This window comes from Centruroides sculpturatus, unplaced genomic scaffold (genome assembly GCF_000671375.1).
Source record: "Centruroides sculpturatus isolate CEXI.00-Female unplaced genomic scaffold, Cexi_2.0 scaffold666, whole genome shotgun sequence".
Lineage (NCBI taxonomy): Eukaryota > Metazoa > Arthropoda > Arachnida > Scorpiones > Buthidae > Centruroides > Centruroides sculpturatus.
In genome coordinates, this window is record NW_019384928.1 from 174,760 (window position 1) to 202,571 (window position 27,812).

Consider the following 27,812-nt stretch of genomic DNA (forward strand, 5'->3'; position numbering starts at 1 on the left):
GGCTCACCTATTTGTAAAATCTAAGTGACTTTAAACACAATAAAAACAGCACTATGTAGTTGGATACGACAGACATTACATTTTCTAATTGCATAGCTTTTGCACATAGATTTTCTTGATGGATGATGCGATGAGATATAATTTAGAAAAATTCTGTTCTCCCATTTTTTGTTTGAATAAAGAAATGACTCCCTTATTTTTTCCTGTCATTGCTGCCGCAACACTTCAGAAAATAATATTCAATTTAAACTAGACGAATTACATCGAAAAATATTTATTTATAATTTCTTCTAAACATCTCGCGGGCCGGATAGAAACTCTTCGAGGGCCGTAACTGGCCCGCGGGCCGGGGGTTGCCCACCGTTGATATAGATTATTGATTGTGTATTTATGATAAATGGATAAAGGAGAGGATTCCTTATTAAAAAATTATTCTAGTTCACTAAAGACATTGATTCAGCTAGTAATTATCCAATGTATGAAATGTAATTTTATGCTAATGAATCCTACAAAGATTGCTAGGGAAAACTTATTATTATATACAATTTTGACTGATTATATTATGTACAGTTATTATATACTTTTTCTTGCTGATATCACAAAATATATCTATTTATATGTAAGTATGAATACGTCCTTTGGCTCAAAAATAAATCATATTGGCTTATTCAATTGCAGTTAATGAATCACTCAAATTACAGTTTCCTAATGTCGTAAAGTTTCATTTGTCGCTTTTTTCTCTCCTTAAGCAAATGTCAATAGCAGAAGATTGCATCCAAAAATTCAATTCCAAACCATCAACATCCAAAAACTGCATTATAGTGAATACCTTCTGGTGGAAACAAGAAGGCTGACCTCAAAAAATTTGTTAATCATTTTTAAATCCTTTTTAAACATTTGACACCATCTCAGGATTGCACTGAGGCCATGGTGAATGGCTGCATTCTCTGGAAAGAACTTGCTGCCCAATGTACTTTGCACAAGACCAGATGATGATGATGATGAAGACATGTTTAAATATACTTTGACTATAATATGTGAAATTTTATTGTTTTTGTTATAGTTATCATTTTCTTGAGATAAATAGACATTCTTTTATTTTAAGTTATCTTTTTTGTAACTATTGCTTTAAGCCAGCTGGATGGCTGAGGCAGAGAGCCCAAGAATTTTTCATGGCAGTCTATCCTAGAAATATTGAGTTACATTCCTTGTTATCCAGCCACTCCCATAAAGAAGCCTAAAAAAGTCTCATTAGTGCCACAGGACAGAAAGAGTAAGATGTTTTTTCCCTTAACAATTAAAATGATAAATACATATATATAAACATTTCAGCAAGACTGTTTGGCTTAAAATTATCCATGTACAAATTAGCAAGTAATATTTAAAGCAAAGTTTAAACTGCTAATTTCAACTAACTATTCATTGAAACAGTGATAAATTTCATTTGGTCAAGTAAGGATCTGTATTCTTTAAAAGATATTGATTTATACAGCTCAATACTAAAATATTTTGCTAATGTCTTACCGATCTATTATTTCTTTCAATGCATCTTCTTCATCAGAAGTTGGTTTATTGTTTAATGTAGTCAAATTGTTTCTTAAGTCTCTTAGCCTGTTAAACATTGTAATTAAAAAATTAATTATATTTAAATAATTTTGTAATTTTATATGTAACTTACTTAGACATTCCAATTAGATGAGTATCAATATTTGGTACATTAAATGCATATTGAGCTGCAAGTTTTGCAATGTCAATCCCTATTTCCTGAGATAAAAATTTCAATATTAATTTTTGTAAGACTAATAAATATTTTATCTAAAAAATTTTAATGTTAAAATCAATATTATATACACAAATAAGTAAATAAAATAAAATAAAATAAAAAGCAATCTTTGTAATAACAAGTAAATAAGTTAAGATGCTACTTTCACTAATGTAAAAACTATGCATAAACCAAAGGTTACAGAAAATCTTAGTTATTTGCAATAATTTTGCATATGCAAATTCTAACAAGTAAGTAAACCTTAAATACACTTCACTTTTAAATTACTAAAGGAAATGAGATCATTTTCTATTCATTAAAAAAAATTGTAATTAACAATTAGATTACTGAAGAATTTGAAGACTATGACAAAAAATGTACACTCCGTAACCAATATCCGGCATGAAAAATACAAATATAAGTTGGCAAACGCTTTTGATGCCCCTCTCCTGGGCTCTTCTTCAGGCCAAATTTGCTGTAACTGGATTCTTATAATCGAATGTTTTTAAACCAGAACGTGCTCCACTTCTAGATGTTCAAAATATGGAAGGCAATCTCGTGCCATTTCAAAAAAATAATTTTTACTAGTGGGGATATGACGTGCGGATCCTATAATAATCACGTGTATAATATAACAAATTATGATTTGTCATCAAATAAATATTGCCAAGCTGTTGAGAGATTCATTTCTTCTTTAAAATCGATACAGGTTAATTTGCGATCTGCTTTGAATATCTCCATCGCTTCCAAAGTTCTCAGGTGTTCTTGATGATGGGTGGTATGGATAACTTGTGCCTCGTTAAAAATCAGGGGTATGTCCAGGTTTGTCGCATATGTAGATATGGGGGTGAAGAGGACCTTACTGAAGATCCACGAGAGATTTATTGGATCCACTGTTGTGATGATGTGGAGGAATGGTGTCGCAGATGTACCAGTTGCGCAGCCGTGAGACCGCAAACTCACAGTAGAGGTGTGTTAAGGGTGCACAATGTTGGAGCCCCATGGGAACGAATAGCGTTAGATGTTGCGGGACCGTTTCCTGAAAGTGAAAATAGAAACCGGTACTTCATTGTTGTCATGGACTACTTTACTAAATGGCCAGAGGTCTTTGCCATTCCCAAACAAGAAGCAGTAACTGTAGCCAATAAATTAGTGCATGAAGTATTCTGTTGGTTTGGAGTACCCTTAGAGATTCACAGTGATCAAGGCAGGAATTTCGAGTCCCAAATATTTCAGGAGACATACCGTGTGATGGGTATTCACAAAACCAGAACCACCTCATATCATCCACAATCCGACGGGATGGTGGAACAATTTAATCAGACATTGGAAAGGTACCTGGCAAAAGCCATAGAGACTTGGAAAAGAGACTGGGACAAACACGTTCGACCATTTTTGTTGGCATACCGAAGCGCGGTCCATGAAAGTACGTCTGTGATGCCACCCTTTGCAAACTATGGAAGAGAACTACGATTGCCCACAGATTTAATTACCAGTACCCCACCTGATAGTCCACATAGCATGACCGACTATGCGGACGATTTACGTCATAAGATGAATGACGTATATGACCACACCTGACAGTCCGGCCAACAAATGTCTGAAAGGATGAAGACCCGATATGACCAGAAGGCGAACAATCAAGGTTTCGAAGAGGGTTCCTTAGTGTGGTTACATAATCCTGTGCGCAGCAAGGGGAAGTCCCCTAAATTACAGCCGAAGTGGGATGGGCCATATTGTGTCATGACTAGAATCAACAATGTCACCTATCGAATACAGAAGAGGTCAAGAACTGCTCCCAAGATTGTTCATTTGGATCATTTGGTGCGGTACTATGGGTCTAACGATGCTCAGGACAAGCATGCCTTAAGAGGACAGCAGTGTCACGCCAGCTCCGGGGGAAACTAGCACCATGGTGCAGAGAGTGGCAAAACAAAAAAGAACAATTCAAAAAAAAGAACATTGGAGATGTTTTTCTTTTAACGAGAGATATAGTTTTTGTTGTTAGTGTATCTAAAGAGTGTCAGTTTCGGTAAACTGTATTCTGAATTTATATCCCAAGCCCCACAGCTCGTAACAGTATTATGTACTGTACCTCTTATGTGTTCATATATAATTTGTTATATTTAACATAATAAATTTATCATGTAAAATTGACCAACAAATTAAAGTGATTTTCATACTGCCATAAGAGATTGAGATACAAACAAACAACATTGCTAAACCCTATGTACTATAAAGCTAGATACTGATGCTGAATTCTATCGGGCTAGACATGGCTATATTACTATATAAATTATGCAACCAATTTGGCATTAGAGGGATGCATTAGGTGCCATCTAGTTCCAAATTGGTTGATTTATTAAGAGATGGCACATAACACCTCCCTCTAGTGCCAAATTGGATGCATAATTTATTTAGTATTTTATCCATGTCTAACCTAATAGAATTCGGCATTGGTTGGTGTCTAGATTGAGATACTTTTAATAGTATATTTTAATAGTATGATTCTTTTAATAGTATATTCAAAGTATCATTATCCATCACTCATCTACGGATTTATTTTAGGTCAGAACCAACATTTTACAAAATTATCAAATTCAAGCTTATTTTTTGTAAGATGTTTCAATATGTACTTTTACTTTGTGGCTTTCGATAGTTCATTATTTTCTGTGATATTCTGATTGTGAGAAAAATAATTTTCTTTTATCTGATACATAGTGAGATTTGACTTTTAACTATGTCTATATTACTTAAAATATTGAGCACAACATAAACAAAATCATTAAATGATGTATACATTCAAATTAGCAATTTTCTTTTTTTTTACCTATTTGATGAGCAAGTTTTGTATGAAATTAAAAAACAAAAAGTGATAATTAATTGGCACTTTATACTATTACAGTCAACTTTCCTTAAAACAAACACCTGTAAAGCAAACTTTGTCCTTGCCCTGGAAAAGTGACATAGTCACAATGTTAATTTTCACACGATAAAGTGAACAAAAATTTTACCAGAATTTGTTAAATCAAATTGTAAATTATTTTCACAACCCCAAGAAATATCCCTAATTCCAATAATGGTTGCTTTTTACACCTTTCAACTTGGACAATGAAAAGTGGTACTGTAATAAATGTTCTATTTAGAGTATAATAGATTTTCTTTTAGTAAGCAAAGATGGGTTCGACCTGTGATTGTAGAGCAATTCAGAGCTGTTTTTAGCAGACCATTTTACTATACTCAGAAAATAAAGATTAAAGTTTAAGGATGCCCACTCCTTTAACTGGATGTGGTCCCATGCAAATACATGCTAGTTTGCATTTCAGGGAGTACACACAGTGATTCCACCAGGTTTTGCTACTTTTTTTAATCTTTTGGAACCAAAAAATATTTTCTACTTTTTCGAACAATCTTTAACAAAAAAAAAAAAAAAAATCAGATTTCTTTTAGCTTTGTTTTGTTTAACCACTCATATATACTGCTCCATTCTTAAATGGAAAATACTGTCTCCTCCTCATTTTGATTTGCAAAATCATTTAGAACATTAATTTGTTTTTGCAAATAAATTTAATTTTATTTAAGTTAATTTACTAAAATAATTCAAATATTATAATTTAGTGTCCGACGGGATGGTGGAACAATTTAATCAGACATTGGAAAGGTACCTGGCAAAAGCCATAGAGACTTGGAAAAGAGACTGGGACAAACACGTTCGACCATTTTTGTTGGCATACCGAAGCGCGGTCCATGAAAGTACGTCTGTGATGCCACCCTTTGCAAACTATGGAAGAGAACTACGATTGCCCACAGATTTAATTACCAGTACCCCACCTGATAGTCCACATAGCACGACCGACTATGCGGACGATTTACGTCATAAGATGAATGACGTATATGACCACACCTGACAGTCCGGCCAANTTTTAATACTTTTATACAAATCCACTTAGCAGTATATTTAATCTATATTATTTTTACAATTCTATTTCTGTCAGTCACATTAAAAATATCTTTCTCACAGATTTCTGCAAATGTTAAAGTAGTTTTGAATGAACACAGTCATTTTTTTTCATAAATCAATGTTACTTGCTATTTAAAAGGCTGTACTGTAATCATACTGTACTGATGAGTTATTATTAATCACTTGTTTCATTGGACTGGTAAAAAAAACAACAAAAAAATTAAATCATGGATGAAGGGAATAAACTGGAAATTTGATGTTAATTAAGTCAAGTCATAAAACAGAGGAGAACTTATACTTTTCAATATATAGAATCTTTTAAGTCCAATATAAATTTATTTGAAAATGTGAATTTTCAAATGGCATAAGTATTTGTAAGTGAAAACTGGTATGTGAACTTTGTGTGGCAAATTTAGCATAATAGAGATATGTTATTTATTTATTTATTTACAGTATAACTGGCAAGCAATGTTGTTAGGACAATGTTTGCCAACCCTTATACAATGAAGCAACAGACCCAGTAAAATAAATAAATAATGCAATAAAACAGAAATAAAACAAATAAAATAATACTAATTACCATTAATTTAGGCTTAAATTATCTTTATGCAAGATAAAGTAATAATAAATGCATATAAAAAATAAATTTAAAATTACAAAAATTAAAGCATATAAATGCCTGATGAAATTTCTATATATAAGAAATTCAAACTTTCTTTTAGAAATTAGTTTCTTTTTTTATACAAGCTAATCAATCTCAATTCCTTTCAATTATAATACTGTTTTATCATTCTTCATATTTAGCCATTTCCTTAGTAATGAATGTTTTTAATTAATGATTCTTTAATTTGTTTACACGAACTCATGGATTGCACTAGGGTGGAACATTTGCCTGTTTTTCTTGCCTATCTACCCATCCATCCTGAAATAATTTATTCAAGTTCAGCTATTCTGACCATTTTTGGGAGGTTTCTTTAAATATGATTTGTTTGATTGCCAAGTTATTACACATTCTCACTAAATGCTTTTTATGCTTATATATTTTACTGAAATCAATCACTAAATTTTAAAAATTAGTTTGTTTGATGATAAAATGGTGCAGATAATATGGTATTTGCCCCACTAAAATAATGTTCTGTTTCACCATCCTCCTGAAAATTCTAGGGCAATTACTGCATAAATTACCTAACAATTTAAATAAATAAATCATATTAAAGAGATTGCACAGATAAACATTTTCAGGTATTATAAATTTACAAATACTGTATAACAATATTCTCAAATTTAAACTTATGTTCTATAATAATTAAGGTGTATGATGTCAAAATTTAAGTTAATATTTTATAACAGTCTTAAGAAATTAAGGCCTGTCATGATCAAAAGAAAACTTAGTATTACCTGGCAGTATAAAGCAGCATTTCTACAAGAAATTTTAATTGGTTCTATAACTGGATGCCAGTTAGGAATTTCTCTGTTTGTCAATAATCCCATGCCTAAAATACCTGCATTTATAATTCCAAGATTCTTTGCCTATAATTTAAAAATTATTTTAAAGCACATAAATGTATTTTGAAATTAAATTTTAAAAATATTATTACCTTGAAGTAAGGTAAGTATTCTAATAATGACTGATCAAAGGGTGTGCAACGACAATATGATAAAACTGTGTCAATGTGTATTTTGCTTTTATCTAAAACAGTTCTGAAATCAAATAAAAGTATATTTGTTATATATATTTTTAGAGTAATATATTATATTATTATTATTATATTATAAAATTATTTAAATCAATAAAAGATTTCTTAAAAGTTTGTGGTTATTTTAATTATTTATAAGTCTACTACAATAATAAATTATTGAATTAGATTATAGAAATAATCAGTAAAATTAATTCAGAATTTTATTAGTTATTTATTAATAAAACTATTTTTACAAAAGATTAAATAATTAAAAAGTAAAATTTTTTAAATACTATTAGACTTTTTACCAAATAATCATTATTAATGTATTGCCTTAAATAATAAAAGCAAAAAACTGACTACATATGAAATAAAAAATAACTAAGTTATGTATAAACTGCAATTCTATTTTATTCTATGATGCTGATGTGGAGTTTTGGAATAAAACCAAGGTATATAAACATGAGCATTATCAATTATCTATATTCAACTAAACCAGCTGTATTTCTTACTTTAATTTCTTTATGAATACTATATATGGCTTTCTTTTTTTTACCTCTATCAATTTTTAACTTTATTTAATTATATCAGTTTCAAAGTGAATTGAATTACATTTTTCAAATGCTTTTTCTATTACAGTATTTTAAAATTATAATCATTTCTTTCATATATTATGAGAGCCTTTCAGATCAGCTAAAGGCTTTTTTACACAATATGACTCTTGCTGACATTTTATCACATCCAAAAACATGTCAATAAAATTTGTCAACAATTCAGATGTTTACACAATGCACTGGAATATGATTTGCAAGTTTTTCTTAGTATGTACAAGAGCATTTATTCCTCTCAAAAGTGAAAGAATGCAATCTAATGTGTTATTCCTATTTTCTCATTGATTAGTTTGACAATGTGACAATTTTTAATTTTACAAATTTTACAGATACAAATTTTTTTATAAATTACTGTATTTATTTACTCACTTACAAGATGATCTCGCACATAGGACAAGGTGTAACTTTAAAGATCAAAATAAAGAAAATTAGATTTACTAATACAATTTAATTTTATTTTGTTTAATCACAAATAAAATGTCAACTGCATGTAAATGCACACATTGTCCTGCAAAAATTACTGGCATTTTAAACCTTAAGGAAAAATCTTGTAAAATTGATGACATAATTTGTTTATGTAAAGCTGGACAATTGGGAACCTTTTTTGCCAATTCTTAACAGTTGAATCCACTCTCCGTCAATTACACTTATGTGTTTCTTTGAATTCTGATTTGAATTCTGAATAATCATCTGTTTTCACATGGGGAATGGATTAAAACTTATATTGGCTCCCGTGTGATTTTGGAATTTCAAACTGGAATTCAATTCAAAAGCTTTGCTTTCCTATTGCTTTTCATCTTTACTCCTGACAATACACATGAACGATTCAAACGACTCAGATAAAATACTTTTGTATTTAAACACAAGGGTGAGCATCTGGTAAAAAATGCAAACACATGGTTCACAAAATTTATTGCAAAAATGCAAAGAATCCTTCACTTGCGCATATTTTTTGAAGCAATGAAAAATGAAAAAAAACCTTGTCTTATATATGAGTAAATACGGTAATTTTGCATAATAAAGTTGAAAATTAATTAAACTTTACACTGAAAAATTTTCTCATGAGTTATCGTATTTTTTAATTACAAATAGTACTATTGTAAGATTTTATCTTGGCACAAATTAATGTAATTTAGTATCATATGATATAAATGAAATAAAAGACAATATTATCAAATATAACAGAAATATTATTTAATAATTATAAAATATTTGTGGCCTTTGAGTATTATTAAAAAATTTATACATTTAGATAAATACATTTGTAAAATCAGTTAAAAATATTGAGAAATCACATGTAATTTGTGTAAAATTAATGGTTGATAAATTTTGAATCTAATTTTGCACATCTTTATTTTATAAATCATCTGGACTACTATAATTAATATTAATTTAAAAAAAATTAAACTAACTGTAAAGCTTGAAGAGAATATCCTGTAACTCCTATAAATTTAGCTTTTCCAGCTGCTTTAATTTTCTGGAGAGCTGGTAAAGTTTCATTTATAATTATTTCTGGATTGGAAGCAAATTCTAAATCATGAACCTATATAAAAAATAATTAGTCTTTTAACTTATTAACACAATTAAATAAAAATTTTATTTAAATTTTGATAAATTATGGTGTAAACTTTATAACTTCCTAATAAATAGATAAATTTATAATAATAATTTTTAGTTTGCTTAAATTTTAAAATCACTTTAAAAAATGTTAATACTTGAAAAAAGCTTTTATAACTATGTTTATATGTAAACAAGAAATTTCTTCAATAGACAAAGAAATTAAATCATAATAAAAAGGAATATAACAATAAAATATAGATCAGTTTAAAGATGTAAAATAAGAGAATGGAACAACAAACTGAAAATTACAACAAGAAAACAGGTAAAGTAGCTTCAGCATCTTTAACAGAAAAACTGAATATGGTTAAGATGCTGGACATATTAATTTTTGAACCAATATGATTCATAAATATTCTAAAATTATTCATATATATATATATATATACATATATACTAACAGATAAGCCCAGCATTGCTCAGGCAAAAAGTAATGATAGTGAAGATTAAGACTATTACATTAGAGCCAATCTTACCCGTTTTTACAGAATGCAAGAATTAGATCCCCATGTTTCCAGACTAATTAGAGAATTTTCAGATGGGTCTAAAAATATGTTCGATATCCCACAAAAATGCAAAAAACTGCATCTGCATCTGTAAATCTTGCACGTTGCTTTCTCTTAACACTTCCATTGTCGAAGCCTTAATCCTGTCCTTCCCCCGGGGGGGATGGACAGGATTAAGGCTTACATAAGGACACTTCCCCAGGGGGGGAAGTGTTAACAACTCACTCCCGCTGGTGCAATTTCGAAAAATCCCTTTTTAGTGTATATTCTCGTGACATACCCTATTAGAACGCAATGAAAAACGCAAAAAACCGCATCTGCGCTTGTAAATCTTGCACATCGCTTTCTCTTAACACTTCCATCATTGAAGCTTTAATCCTATCCCTCTCCCCCAGGGGGAATTTCAAAAAATCCCTTCTTAGTGTGTGCTTTTGTGACGTACCCTGTGTACCAAATTTCAACTTTCAACTCCTAGCCATTTGGGCTCTGCGCTTATTATTATTATTATTATCAACCCATCTCGATTATATATATAGATAAATACATATACACAACCCCAATAAAAAACCTTGGATAGCATGTTATTTTAATCAATCACTAGATCAACAGTGGGCAACCCCCGGCCCGTGAGATCTTTAGAATAAATTATAAATAAATATTTTTTGATGTAATTCGTCTAGTTTAAATTGAATATTATTCTCTGAAGCATTGTGGCAGCAATGACAGAAAACAATAAGGGAGTCATTTCCTTATTTAAACAAAAAGTGGGAGAACAGAATTTTTCTAAATTATTTATATCTCATTGCGTCATCCATCAAGAAAATGTGAAAAAGCTATGCAATTAGAAAATGTAATGTCTATCGTATCCAACTACATAAACACAATAAAAAAATCAGCACTAAGTCATCGAGAATTGCTAATTGATCTTGAAAGTGAATGTACAGATGTTCAATATTATTGCCAGTCCGTTGGCTCTCGAGAGCAACCATATAATTTGAAACACAAAATTAAACTATTCATGGATATGAAAGGAATTCCCATTGAAGCATTAAATGAGGAGAAATGGTTGTCAGACCTAGCATTCTTTGCTGATATTACAGGACACTTGAATGTTTTAAATGAAGCCTTACAAAAGCAAAATCAAGATGTGACACAATTATATGGACATATTAAAGCTTTCAGAAGTAAACTACATTTGTGGCAATCCCATATAGAGAAAAATAATTTTTTTCATTTTCCACCATTATCTAATTATCGTGACAAATATAATCTTCAATTTTTTGTTAAAAAAATCAAAGATGTTTTTTCAGAATTTGATCGATGTTTTCAACATTTCGACAAGAAAAATATTTATTTTCAATTATTTAACTCGCCCATTTCCATCACTGAAATCGAAACTGTTCCAGAAAAATTTCAAATGGAATTACTGGATCTCAAAGAGAGGGTACGTTTATAAGAAAATTTTAATTTTACACCTGTCCATGAGTTTTATAAAAATCTGTCAGCTGAAGAATTTCCAAATTTATTTGATAATGCGAAATATATTTACTCTTTATTTGGCTCAACATATCGATGTGAATAGCTGTTCTCCAAGACAAATTACTTGAAATCTAAGTACAGAACCAAAATAACCGATAAGCATTTGGAAAACAACTCATGTTTAAGTACCACACAAATTGAACCAGATATTTAAATGCTAACAAAATCTTTGCACCACCAGATGTCACATTAAATAAATACTTTTTCACTTATACACGTATTTTTATGATTAATAGTTATTTTTCCAATTGTTTGTAATTTTTTGAAAACGATAAGAGAAATAAATGTAGTAATTAATTTCTTTTTTTATATTTATTTCATATTTGCGGACTAAAAAATTACAGGTCACAAGAAGGTGTCAATTAACTACTACAGGCCTGCGGAAAAAAAGTAAAATTTTTCTGGCCCATGTTATAAAAAAGGTTGCCCACCCTTGCTCTAGATTATCCTTCAATAATATCAAACAGAAAAATTTTGTGCACCTATAATTATTTTATATTAGTAAAGTTTTATTATAACTGAAGATTTTACATAAAAAATTTTTTTATGTTAATAACACAAAAAAGTTATGAACAATTGAAAAAAGTTTGGACAAAGCCTTTTCTAACAATTAATACCTTGGACAGTACATTAATATTTAGTTATTTCATCTTTGGCTTATATAACAGAGTTCTTAGATCATTCATCGTATCAACAAGAGCCAAGCATTCACTTGAAGTAATTTCACCCCAAATTTGCTTGATTTTTTGCTTTAAACCCATCCACACCATTCCTTAATTTAATTAATTTAAGGACTTTTTCTCAATGTTTTTTTTAATTTTACCCACATATTTTCTATAGAGGAAAGGTTGGGACTGCTTGATGAACATTTTAATGTGGTCTTATTATGTTGGGCCAGCCAAGCCTTGGTGATTTAGCAATATGGCAACTTGCACCATCCTGCTAGAAAATAAAATGTCCATGCTATTGAAATTTTTTAATGATGGTAATAAGTTTCCTCAAGAATTTGTTGGTATTTTGCTGCATTTACTGATTCCTCAATGAAATACAAAATTCCTTCACCTTGGGATGACATGCAACCTTATACCATAACACTTGCTGGGAATTTTACAGTGCACTGTAGACAATCATGATGGAATGCCTCTTCTCGCTTTCTAATGACTTTTTCTATTGCCTCTGGTGCAGACTTCAAACTTTACCTCATCACTAAAAACAACCTGCTTTCATTGTTGTTGTGTCCAGATTTGACCTGTTAATGTTAAGAAAAAAGAAAAAAAAAAAAAAGATTTATTTTGCAAGTTCTTTCAACTGTCTGAAACTGTCCTCTTCTGGCAGAATTGTTATTAGAGCTTCCAGAGAACAAGACATTTGAATTCAAGAAAAAGAATCCAAACATCAACTAATGGTTTTTCAAAATTGTTTGTCCTGCATATGCACAGAAATTTAAATTATACATGTACAGGTTACAAAAATTATACATTAATACAAAATACAATGAAATGTAAAATAAAACATTAAGAATAAATGAATTAAAATAAAGTACATAAATAATAATGAATTAAATAGAAACTTTGTTTAGGCAGTTTGTAGCAGTCCTGGGAATGAGCTACAAAAGCCTGAAAGCACTAGGAACTTTTTAGAATGTCTGCAGTCTAATAAATAAAAACTAAATGTAATTGTTGTATGCATTTTTTAAAATCACTTTTACAGAGAAAAAAATATAAATTTTTTTAAAATTAAATTTTAAAAAATAGTTTTTGTTTATTAATCATAATTTTAAAATATTAATTTTGAAATTTATATTGATATGTAAATTCATAAAATTTATGACAATACTGACTATTATACAGAATTACATGTATCGTTAAAATATAAAATATTTCATTTAGCTTTTTATTTTATACTTATAAAACTATGAAATTATTGTATTATTTAGAAATTGTAATCTTGATTGCTTAACTTGAAAAATTAAATTCACGTCTAATCTAATTTTTAGATAATCTGTATTTACCTGGATAACATCAAAATAATCAACACCAATTCTCTTTAAACTCTCCTCAACACTCAAAAGAGTGCGTTTATATGAAAAATCAAACATGTATTCTTTCTGTGGTAAATAACGTCCAACTTTTGTTGCTAAATAATATGACTCACGTGGTACATCCCTCAATGCCTACAAGTAAATATATAATAAATAAAAATAATAAACTATTCATATAATTTTTTATATTTCACTAATTATATGACGACTTTTACACAAATATTTCTCAATTCAATATTTTAAATTTATTTTATTATAAAACATCCCTTAATGATATATTATGAATGAAATAAATTAAAATTGATAAATTTCATTATACATTTTTAAAAATTTTAACCCTCGGTTACGCGCGCGGGGTTATATAGAACCCCCGGCGTGTTTAAACGCGTGTATTTTTTAAAATTTTTTGTGTTTAAAAATGATGCCCTCANTAAAACAAGTTGTTTGGACTATTAAAAGGGAAAGCGGTGTTCCTACTGGGATATTTTAAAGCAAGTTTTTGTCATTTCTTGTTTCTTGTGTTAATAATTTACAGTAAATTGATTAACATATGCCATTTTATAATGAAAGTTAGATTTACCCCTTCAATTTATTCTTGTACCCTAGGGGTACATGTACCCCAGTTGAGAACCACTGATTTAGGATCAGGGAATGGATTCACTTTCCATTATTTCTAATGGGAAAAACTGATTTGAACTTTGAATGATTCAGAGTTCAAATGGACTCCTGGAATGAATTAAATTGGAAGTACAAAGCATCACTGACTGTATTTGTATGGATATAAGAATATATGTTAAAACATTGAAAAATGAAGTTTTAAAAATATAAATATGACTTTAAAATGATATACTGTATATTTACTTTTCCAAGTATAACTTCAGCTTTTCCAAATCCATACCAGGGAGCAGTATCAATATAATTAATACCACAGCAGAGAGCTTCATGTACAGTTTCTATTGCTTCTTCTTCATTAGTATTATTTACAAGTTGAGAACCTCCTGCAAACAAAATATGATTTTTAATTAACATTAAAAACTTATGAAATTAATTAAAGTTAATAAAACAAATATTATAATGAAACTATTTTAGACTAATTTCTAGTCAAAAAGAGAATTCAGAAAAGATTTAAAGGTTTTATTGGAGAAAAACTACATTATCATAATTAAAATTCAAAATAAACTACCAGCTTAAAAATCAAAAACCAGCAGAAATAGTAAAAAACCAGATTTTAGCAGTTGTTATTTGTATTAAAATGCTAATTTGGTTTTGTCCCATTAACAGGTTGTTGAGCTTAATTGTTAAGTAAATTATTTGGATACACAAAATTAAAATAGTGATAATTATTATTATTATTTACAAAAAGAATAAAATATTTACCAAAACTCAATAGAGATACTTTCATTCCAGTATTTCCAAGTTCATTGTAAATCATGTTTTCTTGTAATAATTTTTCCATATTTCAATTTTATGTTAATTTTTATTTCAATATTACTGATCCCTAGACTTCACAAAATAAAAAGGTTAATATTCAATAATTATTTTAAAATACTTATTATTATTATTATTATTTAAATATATATTATAATATATATTTGTTTTAAAAACATATATTATAATATATGTTTAATATATTAACATTTTTAAAACATTAAAGACACATACTTTTTATAGAACAGTTAAAGCTGTTATTATAACACTGTTTGACTAGTCATTAAATTAATTAATATGATATCTATCTATAGTGTACTGATATTAAAACAATAGTAAAGTGCAATAGATAGATATCATATTAATGACTAGTCAAACAGTGTTATAATAACAGCTTTAATTGTTCTATAAAAAGTATATGTCTTTAATGTTTTAAAAATGTTAACTATAATAATCTATAAGTTATTATTTAAATCAGAGTTTATAAATTGGTGAAACAAAATTTGGTTGGTCAAATAAACTGATAAATGTAAACAGCATCTTGTGTGCTTTGCTCTATGTGACCTGTTTTGTATGTATTAATAATCAACACAAACAAATCAAGCATCTTAATGTAAAGATTTATGGATCAATAATGAAAATTGATGAATTAGTGGAATTGAAATCAGTAAATCAATCAATAGAAGCAAGAATCAATATGAATTTGTAATGAGCATAATCCATACACCAATTTGTATTTAAAGTATCTAGATAGATATTACATGAAAAGAAAGCTACTGCAATATTCTTCTAAAAGTATAAACATTACTCTTTAAACTCATGTGCTGATAGATTTCAATATTTACATGTAACTTAGGAATATATTAATAATTTTATGAAAATATTTATTTTATAACTACTTTATACTGTTTAAGCATAAATTTACATTATTACAAAAATTATTTTATTTTTTTTTCTGCAAGAAATTAAATATATTTCTATTGCTATAAATTTTAAGCTTTAGAACCATATGGTTAATTAAAAGTCTGATAGATATTAAAAATATTTTATTTTCCCTTCATAATCCATATGGAATTATATTTAATTTAATTACAGAAAAACTTAATAAAACTAAGTTTTACAGTAATATGAATCTACATTTCAAGGAATATTCAGATATTCAGTAACTATGAATCACACACACATACATGTTAAATGAATTGAAATTCCTAAAATTATAGTAAAATATGTTCAATATATTCATATAATTTTAGGAATTTCTTATTAATATATGAATTTAAAAAAAGATGGTTTATACTTTTGAAACATTAACTCTTTCTATATGGTATCTATCTAATACACATTATTAACATGTATTTAAAACATTTAGACATTGACAAATACCATAAAACAAATACAACATGCCAATATTTTTAAAATTAATATTGACAAATTATATAGTATTTCATACAAATTCAAAATTATTCTATCATCTTTATTTCAATGATTTATTCATACCCATTAATGATCTACCAATCTTTTTACATTAAAAGTATATAGTATTAAAGATAAGTCAAATTGAGCAAAATAAAGAAGCACTTATTTACACTTTATACCATTTTATATGATGAATAAATGGCAAGCTTTACATTTCAATAAAAGATCTGTTTACTAGTAGTAATTCAAACACAAATTATTATTGTATTTATTTTCAGGCACTTGGCAATTTTTATCATCAAATTTTATTTAGTTGACAAATTTTATTTAATCAACTAAATAAAATTTGATGATAAAAATTGCCAAGTGCCTGAAAATAAATACAATAATAATTTGAGTTTGAATTACTACTAATAACTACTAGCACGGTTTCAAAGTAGCAGAATCTGTTTACTATTTTTAAAAGTTACAAATATGTATATATTGAGAAATAACTTATCTATGTGGAGTTTTCTGATTTTCTCCACGTCTCTAATGCCTAAATAGGAGTCAGTTACCTTAAGTTAAAAGACACCGGAAGGCATTTCCCTCTCTTTCCGCGAGTAATTTCGTATGGTCAAGCAAAAAGCTTCGGAGGATGAGACTACGCAATAATCTCCATATTAACCGCGATATCTAAAAGAGAGAGAGAGAGAAATAACTTATCTATTTTTCAAAATTCCTGAAAAATATACAGCAAGATTGCAGCTCTGAATGAGGGATTTGCGATCCCCTAGACGAGCAAAAAAGTCAAAGGAACTACACCTGTATATGCGTTCGAGATATTCGTCTCCAAAGTTTTCAGTACTATTGCCTATTCTCCGCGCTTCAGTACTATTGCCTATTCTCCGCGCTTCGCGTCGGTCAAGGCCAGCGATAGTGAACCTTGATCTCTGCAAAACATATAGTCGGGTGCTGAAGTGAGAGCGATAGCGAGCATCTTATTGCACAGGTGGGGCTAGTCCCCATATCCCAACTATATAAAATCAAGTATTCCATCAACAGTCAACTGGTCTACTCGAAGCCCACGAACAGTTGGTCTCTGTAGTAATCGAACGTTTTTTTTTTTTATTCATCTGTAAATATCGTTAGAATATTTGACCATCTGGCTGCCTGTTAAACACGCGATTGGCTTAGCGGAGCGCGCATCGTTACTCCGATCGCTCCCCGGAAGTAGTCAGTGAAAGGTTGCGATTCGCGTGTTCTGTTAGCCGTCTCTAGAAAGGTCAAAAACAGTCGATTTTTAGCAGTTTTGAGAAATAGTTCCAAAAATTTTGACTTTTTAAATTTTACCCCACTTTTTAGGGTGTCCAAAATTCCAGATAGACTGATTTCGGGAGCTATAATCAAGCGTAAAGGTCACATGTTAATCATTGGTTCTTTTTGCTCCTATGAACATGGTCTACAGCTCTTATAAGATCCCAACCGCATCATTCTGAAGTGCAACTGTACCAAAAATACAGTATTTGTTTATTTTATTTACTTATTAATGTGTAATTAACCTTCTAGCAATCTTCCGACAACACATTTCATTTCATATCAAATACAAACAATCCTATACATCAGCGACGCCCGCAGACTATACAAAAGGCAGGCGCAATATGTAAAAACGGGCACCATACATTATGCAAGAAGCTTTGAACTATGATTCAAAGTCAGATCAGCGCTCCCACAAAGTGGCACTGGTTGCAATCGGGCTAACTTATATACTTCTTAACAAATTTATCTGGGAGGATTTGAAAATTCGCTATTTTATTCCAATCGAGATATTTTGAAAAATTATTCACGAATTCTTCGTCTAATACTTGATATTCTGAAATTAAATCCCATTTTGCGTGTGTAATATGTTTTTCAATGAAGTAGGAAATATATAGGCTAATTTTTCCACATTAATTCCTAGTTTAAATTATTTCCGAATTCATGAACTCGCGAGCTAAGCTAGTTCTTTGACTTATAACATCCTACTTAAAATAATTTTTGAAAGATCAAATACTATTTTCGTCTATTTTTCTCAATCAATTGATATAATGCATTTGTAATCTATTAAAAAAATTCATATTAATTAATTAAGATATATACATTTTTAAAATTTTTTTATACGTATAAAATACAGCATACATTTTAATAGAGGTTACAATATTAATTTACAAAATACAATAATATTGATTGATTAATATTTTTTAGTACAATTTCTAAGAAAATTCAGTTTTATTACAATTACATTTTTATAAAATTTTTATTGCACAATGGTACTGTACATCTTATTACTTACTATAAAAAATTTACATTTATATATTTTATTTTGTGATAATTTTAATGATGCTGCTTTATTCCCTGCCTGTTTTAGGCAAGGATATGTTTTATTGCAAACATCATGTACAGTATTAAGTAAGTTTTAGAATTTTGTTTTCTCTTGTATATTAAATATCCATATTGAAAGGATATCAAAGAATCTGTAAGAATTAAAAGTAAAAAGTATAATGACCAAGTGATATTACATCTATCCCATTATATAAATTTATCGTAAAATGGGGGGAGGATATTTTTTGAAGATGTTGTCAGTACATGATTTTTACTTTTAATTCCGTATTGTTGATGTCTTGTATTTGTAATAAAACCTCCCTTATATTTTTCATGATTGAAAGTTTATACAACAGATTTTTTTAAAATTCCTTTAGCTGTTTTTTATTTTGATTGTCGAAAATATAAGAATACATTTTTGGTTTAAATGAACAAATTTCAATTATTGGTTTTGATAAAGTTTAATCTTTAAAATATCCTAATTTATTTTAGTTTGTTACATTATATAATTTATGAGTTTTTAGATAGTTGCTAAAATCAAAAATATGGAAGTGATTTAAAGTCGTCATGAACATTATTTGTGTAAATTTGAAACGTTAGTGAATCAGTGTGTGTATAATAAATTTACATTTTTATGGCATTTATTTTTAAATATTTTATAAAATGTTTGATATATAGGCCTATGTAATTTGCTCAATTCTAATACACAAAAACCGATATAAATCGATTTATCTAAACATAAGTTAGTCTTTTCGTTTTAAAAATTGTGAGATTGTTGTTTATACAGTACTTTGGAAATTTTCTACAGATGGTTGAGATAGATTTATACGACATTGGTCCAGAGTCATCAGTTTTTATATTAAAACGTTTCCTTACATTTTGACAAGTTTTACCGAAAAAAATGTTATTTATTAATTTAAAAAAAACACTTATCAAAATCATTTGTCGATTCCTGTCTTTTTTGATTATTAAAAAAATACATACAGTAGAGCGTCGTTTATCCGAATCAATTGGGGACTGGGGTGGTTCGGATAACTTATTTTTCGGATAATGAATCATGTACGAAAAAATATATTAATTTATCCCATGTTGAAATTTCTCTCCGTTGCGAGTCGCTTCGCGTTGAATTTTCATCGATGTTAAGCCTAACGAAGACTATTGTATCGTTAAAAATTATTTTTTGTTTTGTACAAACAAAATAAATTTATTGAAAAATATAAAAATAATAAAAAATTATATTTCAGATGTTAATTTAGTATCAAAAACGTAAAATATTTGAGTAGCCCGAGAAATAGCCGAAGATTGCAGCGCCACAGCACTAGCGGAAATTTAAATTTGCCGACTGGAATGCTTTCGGATAAACGACGCTCTACTGTATTTCTTAAATCATGCATCTTGATTAAATGCTCTAAACTCTATGAATTTTGGTTAATATTAAATCTTCTTCTAGATAAAACTTTAAATTTCTATAGTGTATTACATAGTTTTGTTTGTCAAAAAGAGTAGGAATTAATTTTTTATTATTATATTTTAAATTTCATTTAGTTAATACCGAATTTTGATAATTTGATAATAAATCATACGGAATATTAATAATCTCTGGAGCTAACGATAAATCATTATGTCTATGGTGGACATTTTCAGGATATTTAATTAAGATTACTTCCAAAAAATATAACCAATATTATTTTTATCTAGTAATTACAAAACAATAAAAACCACGATAATACATTGATAAACGAATTATTACAAAATAAATAAATTATATATATACTAGCAGATTAGCCCGGTGTTGCTCGGGCAAAAAGTAACGATAGCGAAGATTAAGATTATATTAATTAAATTATCAACAACCGTGAGGCAGATAATAGTGAGGGCTTATCAGACCAATGAGGGCACAAACGCTCAGGGATCAAAGTGAAAACAATTTAATAAACACAAAAAATTACTACATAAGTGTGAAAACGAAAACCAAAAATGCATATCAGACTATTTTCTCGATAGAAAATAGTCCCTCATCAGTTGGTATTAACTAAAGGTAATGCTATATTAGAATTATATAAGGTAACGATCAACTTAAAACTAAGCCTAAAGCTATACAATATAAAGATGAAAACGCCGTTATAACAGTATGAGCAGTAAGCATTATCAGTGTAGACAGGTGTAATAAATCTTCATGACTTTGCATGGTGGAGTGACATACAGAGTGCTGATATCAGCACCCTGTTATTACAGCCAATCTTACCCGTTTTCACAGAATGCAAGAATTAGGTCCCCCTATTTCCAGACTAATTAAAAAAAATTTAGATGGGTCTAAAAATATGTTCGATTTCCCGCTAAAATGCAAAAAAAACCGCATCTGCGCCTGTAAATCTTGCATGTTGCTTTCTCTTAACACTTATATTGTTACTTAACACTTATTGTTGAAGCCTTAATCCTATCCCTCTCCCCCTCAGGGGGATTTCGAAAAGTCCCTTCTTAGTGTACAGTACGTTCTCGTGACGTACCCTAATTGTGTACTGTACAGTATTAAGTAAGTTTTAGAATTTTGTTTTCTCTTGTATATTAAATATCCATATTGAAAGGATATCAAAGAATCTGTAAGAATTAAAAGTAAAAAGTATAATGACCAAGTGATATTACATCTATCCCATTATATAAATTTATCGTAAAATGGGGGGAGGATATTTTTTGAAGATGTTGTCAGTACATGATTTTTACTTTTAATTCCGTATTGTTGATGTCTTGTATTTGTAATAAAACCTCCCTTATATTTTTCATGATTGAAAGTTTATACAACAGATTTTTTTAAAATTCCTTTAGCTGTTTTTTATTTTGATTGTCGAAAATATAAGAATACATTTTTGGTTTAAATGAACAAATTTCAATTATTGGTTTTGATAAAGTTTAATCTTTAAAATATCCTAATTTATTTTAGTTTGTTACATTATATAATTTATGAGTTTTTAGATAGTTGCTAAAATCAAAAATATGGAAGTGATTTAAAGTCGTCATGAACATTATTTGTGTAAATTTGAAACGTTAGTGAATCAGTGTGTGTATAATAAATTTACATTTTTATGGCATTTATTTTTAAATATTTTATAAAATGTTTGATATATAGGCCTATGTAATTTGCTCAATTCTAATACACAAAAACCGATATAAATCGATTTATCTAAACATAAGTTAGTCTTTTCGTTTTAAAAATTGTGAGATTGTTGTTTATACAGTACTTTGGAAATTTTCTACAGATGGTTGAGATAGATTTATACGACATTGGTCCAGAGTCATCAGTTTTTATATTAAAACGTTTCCTTACATTTTGACAAGTTTTACCGAAAAAAATGTTATTTATTAATTTAAAAAAAACACTTATCAAAATCATTTGTCGATTCCTGTCTTTTTTGATTATTAAAAAAATACATACAGTAGAGCGTCGTTTATCCGAATCAATTGGGGACTGGGGTGGTTCGGATAACTTATTTTTCGGATAATGAATCATGTACGAAAAAATATATTAATTTATCCCATGTTGAAATTTCTCTCCGTTGCGAGTCGCTTCGCGTTGAATTTTCATCGATGTTAAGCCTAACGAAGACTATTGTATCGTTAAAAATTATTTTTTGTTTTGTACAAACAAAATAAATTTATTGAAAAATATAAAAATAATAAAAAATTATATTTCAGATGTTAATTTAGTATCAAAAACGTAAAATATTTGAGTAGCCCGAGAAATAGCCGAAGATTGCAGCGCCACAGCACTAGCGGAAATTTAAATTTGCCGACTGGAATGCTTTCGGATAAACGACGCTCTACTGTATTTCTTAAATCATGCATCTTGATTAAATGCTCTAAACTCTATGAATTTTGGTTAATATTAAATCTTCTTCTAGATAAAACTTTAAATTTCTATAGTGTATTACATAGTTTTGTTTGTCAAAAAGAGTAGGAATTAATTTTTTATTATTATATTTTAAATTTCATTTAGTTAATACCGAATTTTGATAATTTGATAATAAATCATACGGAATATTAATAATCTCTGGAGCTAACGATAAATCATTATGTCTATGGTGGACATTTTCAGGATATTTAATTAAGATTACTTCCAAAAAATATAACCAATATTATTTTTATCTAGTAATTACAAAACAATAAAAACCACGATAATACATTGATAAACGAATTATTACAAAATAAATAAATTATATATATACTAGCAGATTAGCCCGGTGTTGCTCGGGCAAAAAGTAACGATAGCGAAGATTAAGATTATATTAATTAAATTATCAACAACCGTGAGGCAGATAATAGTGAGGGCTTATCAGACCAATGAGGGCACAAACGCTCAGGGATCAAAGTGAAAACAATTTAATAAACACAAAAAATTACTACATAAGTGTGAAAACGAAAACCAAAAATGCATATCAGACTATTTTCTCGATAGAAAATAGTCCCTCATCAGTTGGTATTAACTAAAGGTAATGCTATATTAGAATTATATAAGGTAACGATCAACTTAAAACTAAGCCTAAAGCTATACAATATAAAGATGAAAACGCCGTTATAACAGTATGAGCAGTAAGCATTATCAGTGTAGACAGGTGTAATAAATCTTCATGACTTTGCATGGTGGAGTGACATACAGAGTGCTGATATCAGCACCCTGTTATTACAGCCAATCTTACCCGTTTTCACAGAATGCAAGAATTAGGTCCCCCTATTTCCAGACTAATTAAAAAAATTTTAGATGGGTCTAAAAATATGTTCGATTTCCCGCTAAAATGCAAAAAAACTGCATCTGCGCCTGTAAATCTTGCATGTTGCTTTCTCTTAACACTTATATTGTTACTTAACACTTATTGTTGAAGCCTTAATCCTATCCCTCTCCCCCTCAGGGGGATTTCGAAAAGTCCCTTCTTAGTGTACAGTACGTTCTCGTGACGTACCCTAATTGTGTACCAAAGTTCAACTCCTAAACGTTTGGGCTCTACGCTGATTATCATCATCAACCCTTCTCGATTATATATATATATATAATTATACATAATATATATAATTTATACATTATATATACATACATACATACATACAAAAATGTAATACAAAATTTATATAGTAGTAATTATAAGTAGTAATTTATATAGTAGTAAAATAGTAGTAATCCAGAACACATTATCCATTGATGAAGTATCAATTTTTATAAAATTCATCACAACATATAAAATGGGATTATAGAATACATAAGATAGTAATTTATAAGGTTTTTCAATATCAATTCATTATGCTTTCATATTTATTTACTATTTATAATTGACAACTAGAGACAGAAATATTCACATTAGTAATAATAACAACTTTTAAAATGAAATCTATTCATTTATTTCTATAACTTTAAAAATGGTGGGATTAGATACTTTTCTAAAATCTTAGAAAGTCAATCACAGATCTTTTGAGAAATGGCATAACTATTACACACACAAATAATAATAGATTGATGTCTACTTTGTGCTCCTGATTATTACTTTCCTTTTGATATCAGTTTAAGAACACCATTATGTCAAAAAGCTTAACCATGATCTTCCGTATAGTTGCAAGACATATCACTGAAAGAACTGTTTTGCAACTTTGAAGTGTTGCAACATAGTTTTTGTAGTTTTGTCTCTCTTTACAATTGTTTGTATTCTAAACCTGTAGGCATTGTAAGTTATTTAATACTCATTTACAACTAATGGAATATCTATATGAAAGTTGACAATGTATGACATTTTTCAAATGATTCTGTTTGCAGCTTTGATCTAGCTTTATCTTTTATTAATTGATAACCTATGTAAATTATTCCATGTTTATGGTTTAGGAATTAGTAGTATGAATAATGCAAGGCAAGCTCCTTGCTTGGATGCATTTATTTTTCCTAAAAATATTGATTGGAGCTTGATATTGCTCTTACAAATCTGTATCTATCTCTTGCTGATGCTGAATTCCTGCTTCTTTCTTGCCAATTATGTATTGCTCTTCAGTTCTAAATTTTTAAGTTAAAATTTAATGAATAAATAACATTAAAATTTGTATTAGTGACATCATAAAACAGATATTCAAAACAAAGATTCTGTAAAGACAGATTTTGATTTTTTTATATTTTGAGAATGAATTTGTCAAGATTTTTAAGATAATAAAATAGAAAATAACAATAATAAAAATTTTCTATTATAATTAAATTATAATATATACAAGGATATATAATAAAATTACATATGATAAAAAAGATGCTGTATGTAATTCGTTTATTATTTAACACAATTCATTCAAAATCTCCATTAACATAATTAAACATATACATTATGTTTTATTCTTCTTAAAGGCATACTATTTAATCCAATCACAGGAACATTCTCTATAATCTGAATCAGAATGGTTAAATTGTCAATCATGTTGAAATACATTGAAATAAAGTCATTTTGATAACACATATGGGAAATAAAACAAGTAAACAAATGAAATTCTAAACAGCTTTTCCAAAAGTATGAAATTTTATTTTATACAAAATGATACAATTTCTATGGTGGACCATATCCAACCACTGAATCTACGAATCTTCATTTTCAATTATTACAGACTGTTGAATTTTCTTCCAAGATTCATAAAATTTTACAAATGTAATACAAAATTTATACAACCATAAACAATTAATTAAACAAAATATCAACACAATCAAAATCATTGGAGAACTATCCAAAAAATAAAAAAATTATAAATATAAAATGATACACCCACTTGAAAGCAGAAGGAAAACTAATTATCACGTCAAAACAACGGATAGTCTCCCAAATTCCTTAGACTAACACCATTTAAAGACAAGAGATAACGCCCCTTCTGCGCAAAACCAAATAATCAATACTATTTATTAATGTAAATAGTAAATTAATTTAGTTAGCCATCAACTAATAATCTTCAAAAATGATCAGTTATAACGTTTATCAATAACACATTTAATAACGTTATAGTAAAGGAAGTTAATGTCAACATATATCTCAGTACATACGTGTCTGGAAATGGTGTCACACAATTATAATATTTTTCATTTCCTGTCCTTACAATCAAAGAAAAAGATATCCTATTTATCTCGTTAGAGATTATGACAAGACATTGTCGGGATCAACCTCTGGAATGTATTATATTTTACGACTTTGGCATGCATACCAAGTATAGCTAAGCAAATATTTTTAATGACTTTAACACAGCAGGTTCCATGCATATAGCACAGAAAAATGAAAGATTGAATGGCGAAAAAAAATACCTAAATATTAAATTCACAAATAACGTTGACAGTTCAAAAATACTCCATCATTATTACTACTACTTTCCTATAACCCCTGTGCCACTATTTCAAAATTCCACTTACTTTGATTACATAGTAAATCTTGCATGTTGCATATATATATATAATTATACATAATATATATAATTTATACATTATATATACATACATACATACATACATACATACAAAAATGTAATACAAAATTTATATAGTAGTAATTATAAGTAGTAATTTATATAGTAGTAAAATAGTAGTAATCCAGAACACATTATCCATTGATGAAGTATCAATTTTTATAAAATTCATCACAACATATAAAATGGGATTATAGAATACATAAGATAGTAATTTATAAGGTTTTTCAATATCAATTCATTATGCTTTCATATTTATTTACTATTTATAATTGACAACTAGAGACAGAAATATTCACATTAGTAATAATAACAACTTTTAAAATGAAATCTATTCATTTATTTCTATAACTTTAAAAATGGTGGGATTAGATACTTTTCTAAAATCTTAGAAAGTCAATCACAGATCTTTTGAGAAATGGCATAACTATTACACACACAAATAATAATAGATTGATGTCTACTTTGTGCTCCTGATTATTACTTTCCTTTTGATATCAGTTTAAGAACACCATTATGTCAAAAAGCTTAACCATGATCTTCCGTATAGTTGCATGACATATCACTGAAAGAACTGTTTTGCAACTTTGAAGTGTTGCAACATAGTTTTTGTAGTTTTGTCTCTCTTTACAATTGTTTGTATTCTAAACCTGTAGGCATTGTAAGTTATTTAATACTCATTTACAACTAATGGAATATCTATATGAAAGTTGACAATGTATGACATTTTTCAAATGATTCTGTTTGCAGCTTTGATCTAGCTTTATCTTTTATTAATTGATAACCTATGTAAATTATTCCATGTTTATGGTTTAGGAATTAGTAGTATGAATAATGCAAGGCAAGCTCCTTGCTTGGATGCATTTATTTTTCCTAAAAATATTGATTGGAGCTTGATATTGCTCTTACAAATCTGTATCTATCTCTTGCTGATGCTGAATTCCTGCTTCTTTCTTGCCAATTATGTATTGCTCTTCAGTTCTAAATTTTTAAGTTAAAATTTAATGAATAAATAACATTAAAATTTGTATTAGTGACATCATAAAACAGATATTCAAAACAAAGATTCTGTAAAGACAGATTTTGATTTTTTTATATTTTGAGAATGAATTTGTCAAGATTTTTAAGATAATAAAATAGAAAATAACAATAATAAAAATTTTCTATTATAATTAAATTATAATATATACAAGGATATATAATAAAATTACATATGATAAAAAAGATGCTGTATGTAATTCGTTTATTATTTAACACAATTCATTCAAAATCTCCATTAACATAATTAAACATATACATTATGTTTTATTCTTCTTAAAGGCATACTATTTAATCCAATCACAGGAACATTCTCTATAATCTGAATCAGAATGGTTAAATTGTCAATCATGTTGAAATACATTGAAATAAAGTCATTTTGATAACACATATGGGAAATAAAACAAGTAAACAAA

The 27,812-nt window shown here is 28.3% G+C and overlaps 1 protein-coding gene across 3 annotated transcripts in view; it reads right to left on the reverse strand.

Annotated features, from left to right (window-relative positions):
- LOC111631941 (L-galactose dehydrogenase-like) overlaps positions 1-17,591 on the reverse strand; it is a 24,285-nt gene extending 6,694 nt beyond the window's left edge. The window contains exons 1-10 of one of the 3 annotated variants that reach the window (XM_023376283.1): positions 17,365-17,591; positions 17,118-17,235; positions 15,094-15,214; positions 14,578-14,714; positions 13,687-13,848; positions 9,426-9,556; positions 7,322-7,424; positions 7,122-7,253; positions 1,679-1,764; positions 1,525-1,611 (exon numbers count right to left, since the gene is read on the reverse strand). In XM_023376283.1, coding sequence (XP_023232051.1) covers positions 1,525-1,611; positions 1,679-1,764; positions 7,122-7,253; positions 7,322-7,424; positions 9,426-9,556; positions 13,687-13,848; positions 14,578-14,714; positions 15,094-15,172 — 917 coding nt within the window. In that variant the 5' untranslated portion in view covers positions 15,173-15,214; positions 17,118-17,235; positions 17,365-17,591. Of the gene's footprint in view, positions 1-1,524; positions 1,612-1,678; positions 1,765-7,121; positions 7,254-7,321; positions 7,425-9,425; positions 9,557-13,686; positions 13,849-14,577; positions 14,715-15,093; positions 15,220-16,739; positions 16,759-17,117; positions 17,236-17,364 lie in introns of those variants that run through there. The other 2 variants (XM_023376282.1, XM_023376284.1) reach the window with 2 other exon arrangements.
- Positions 17,592-27,812: the final 10,221 nt, after the last annotated feature.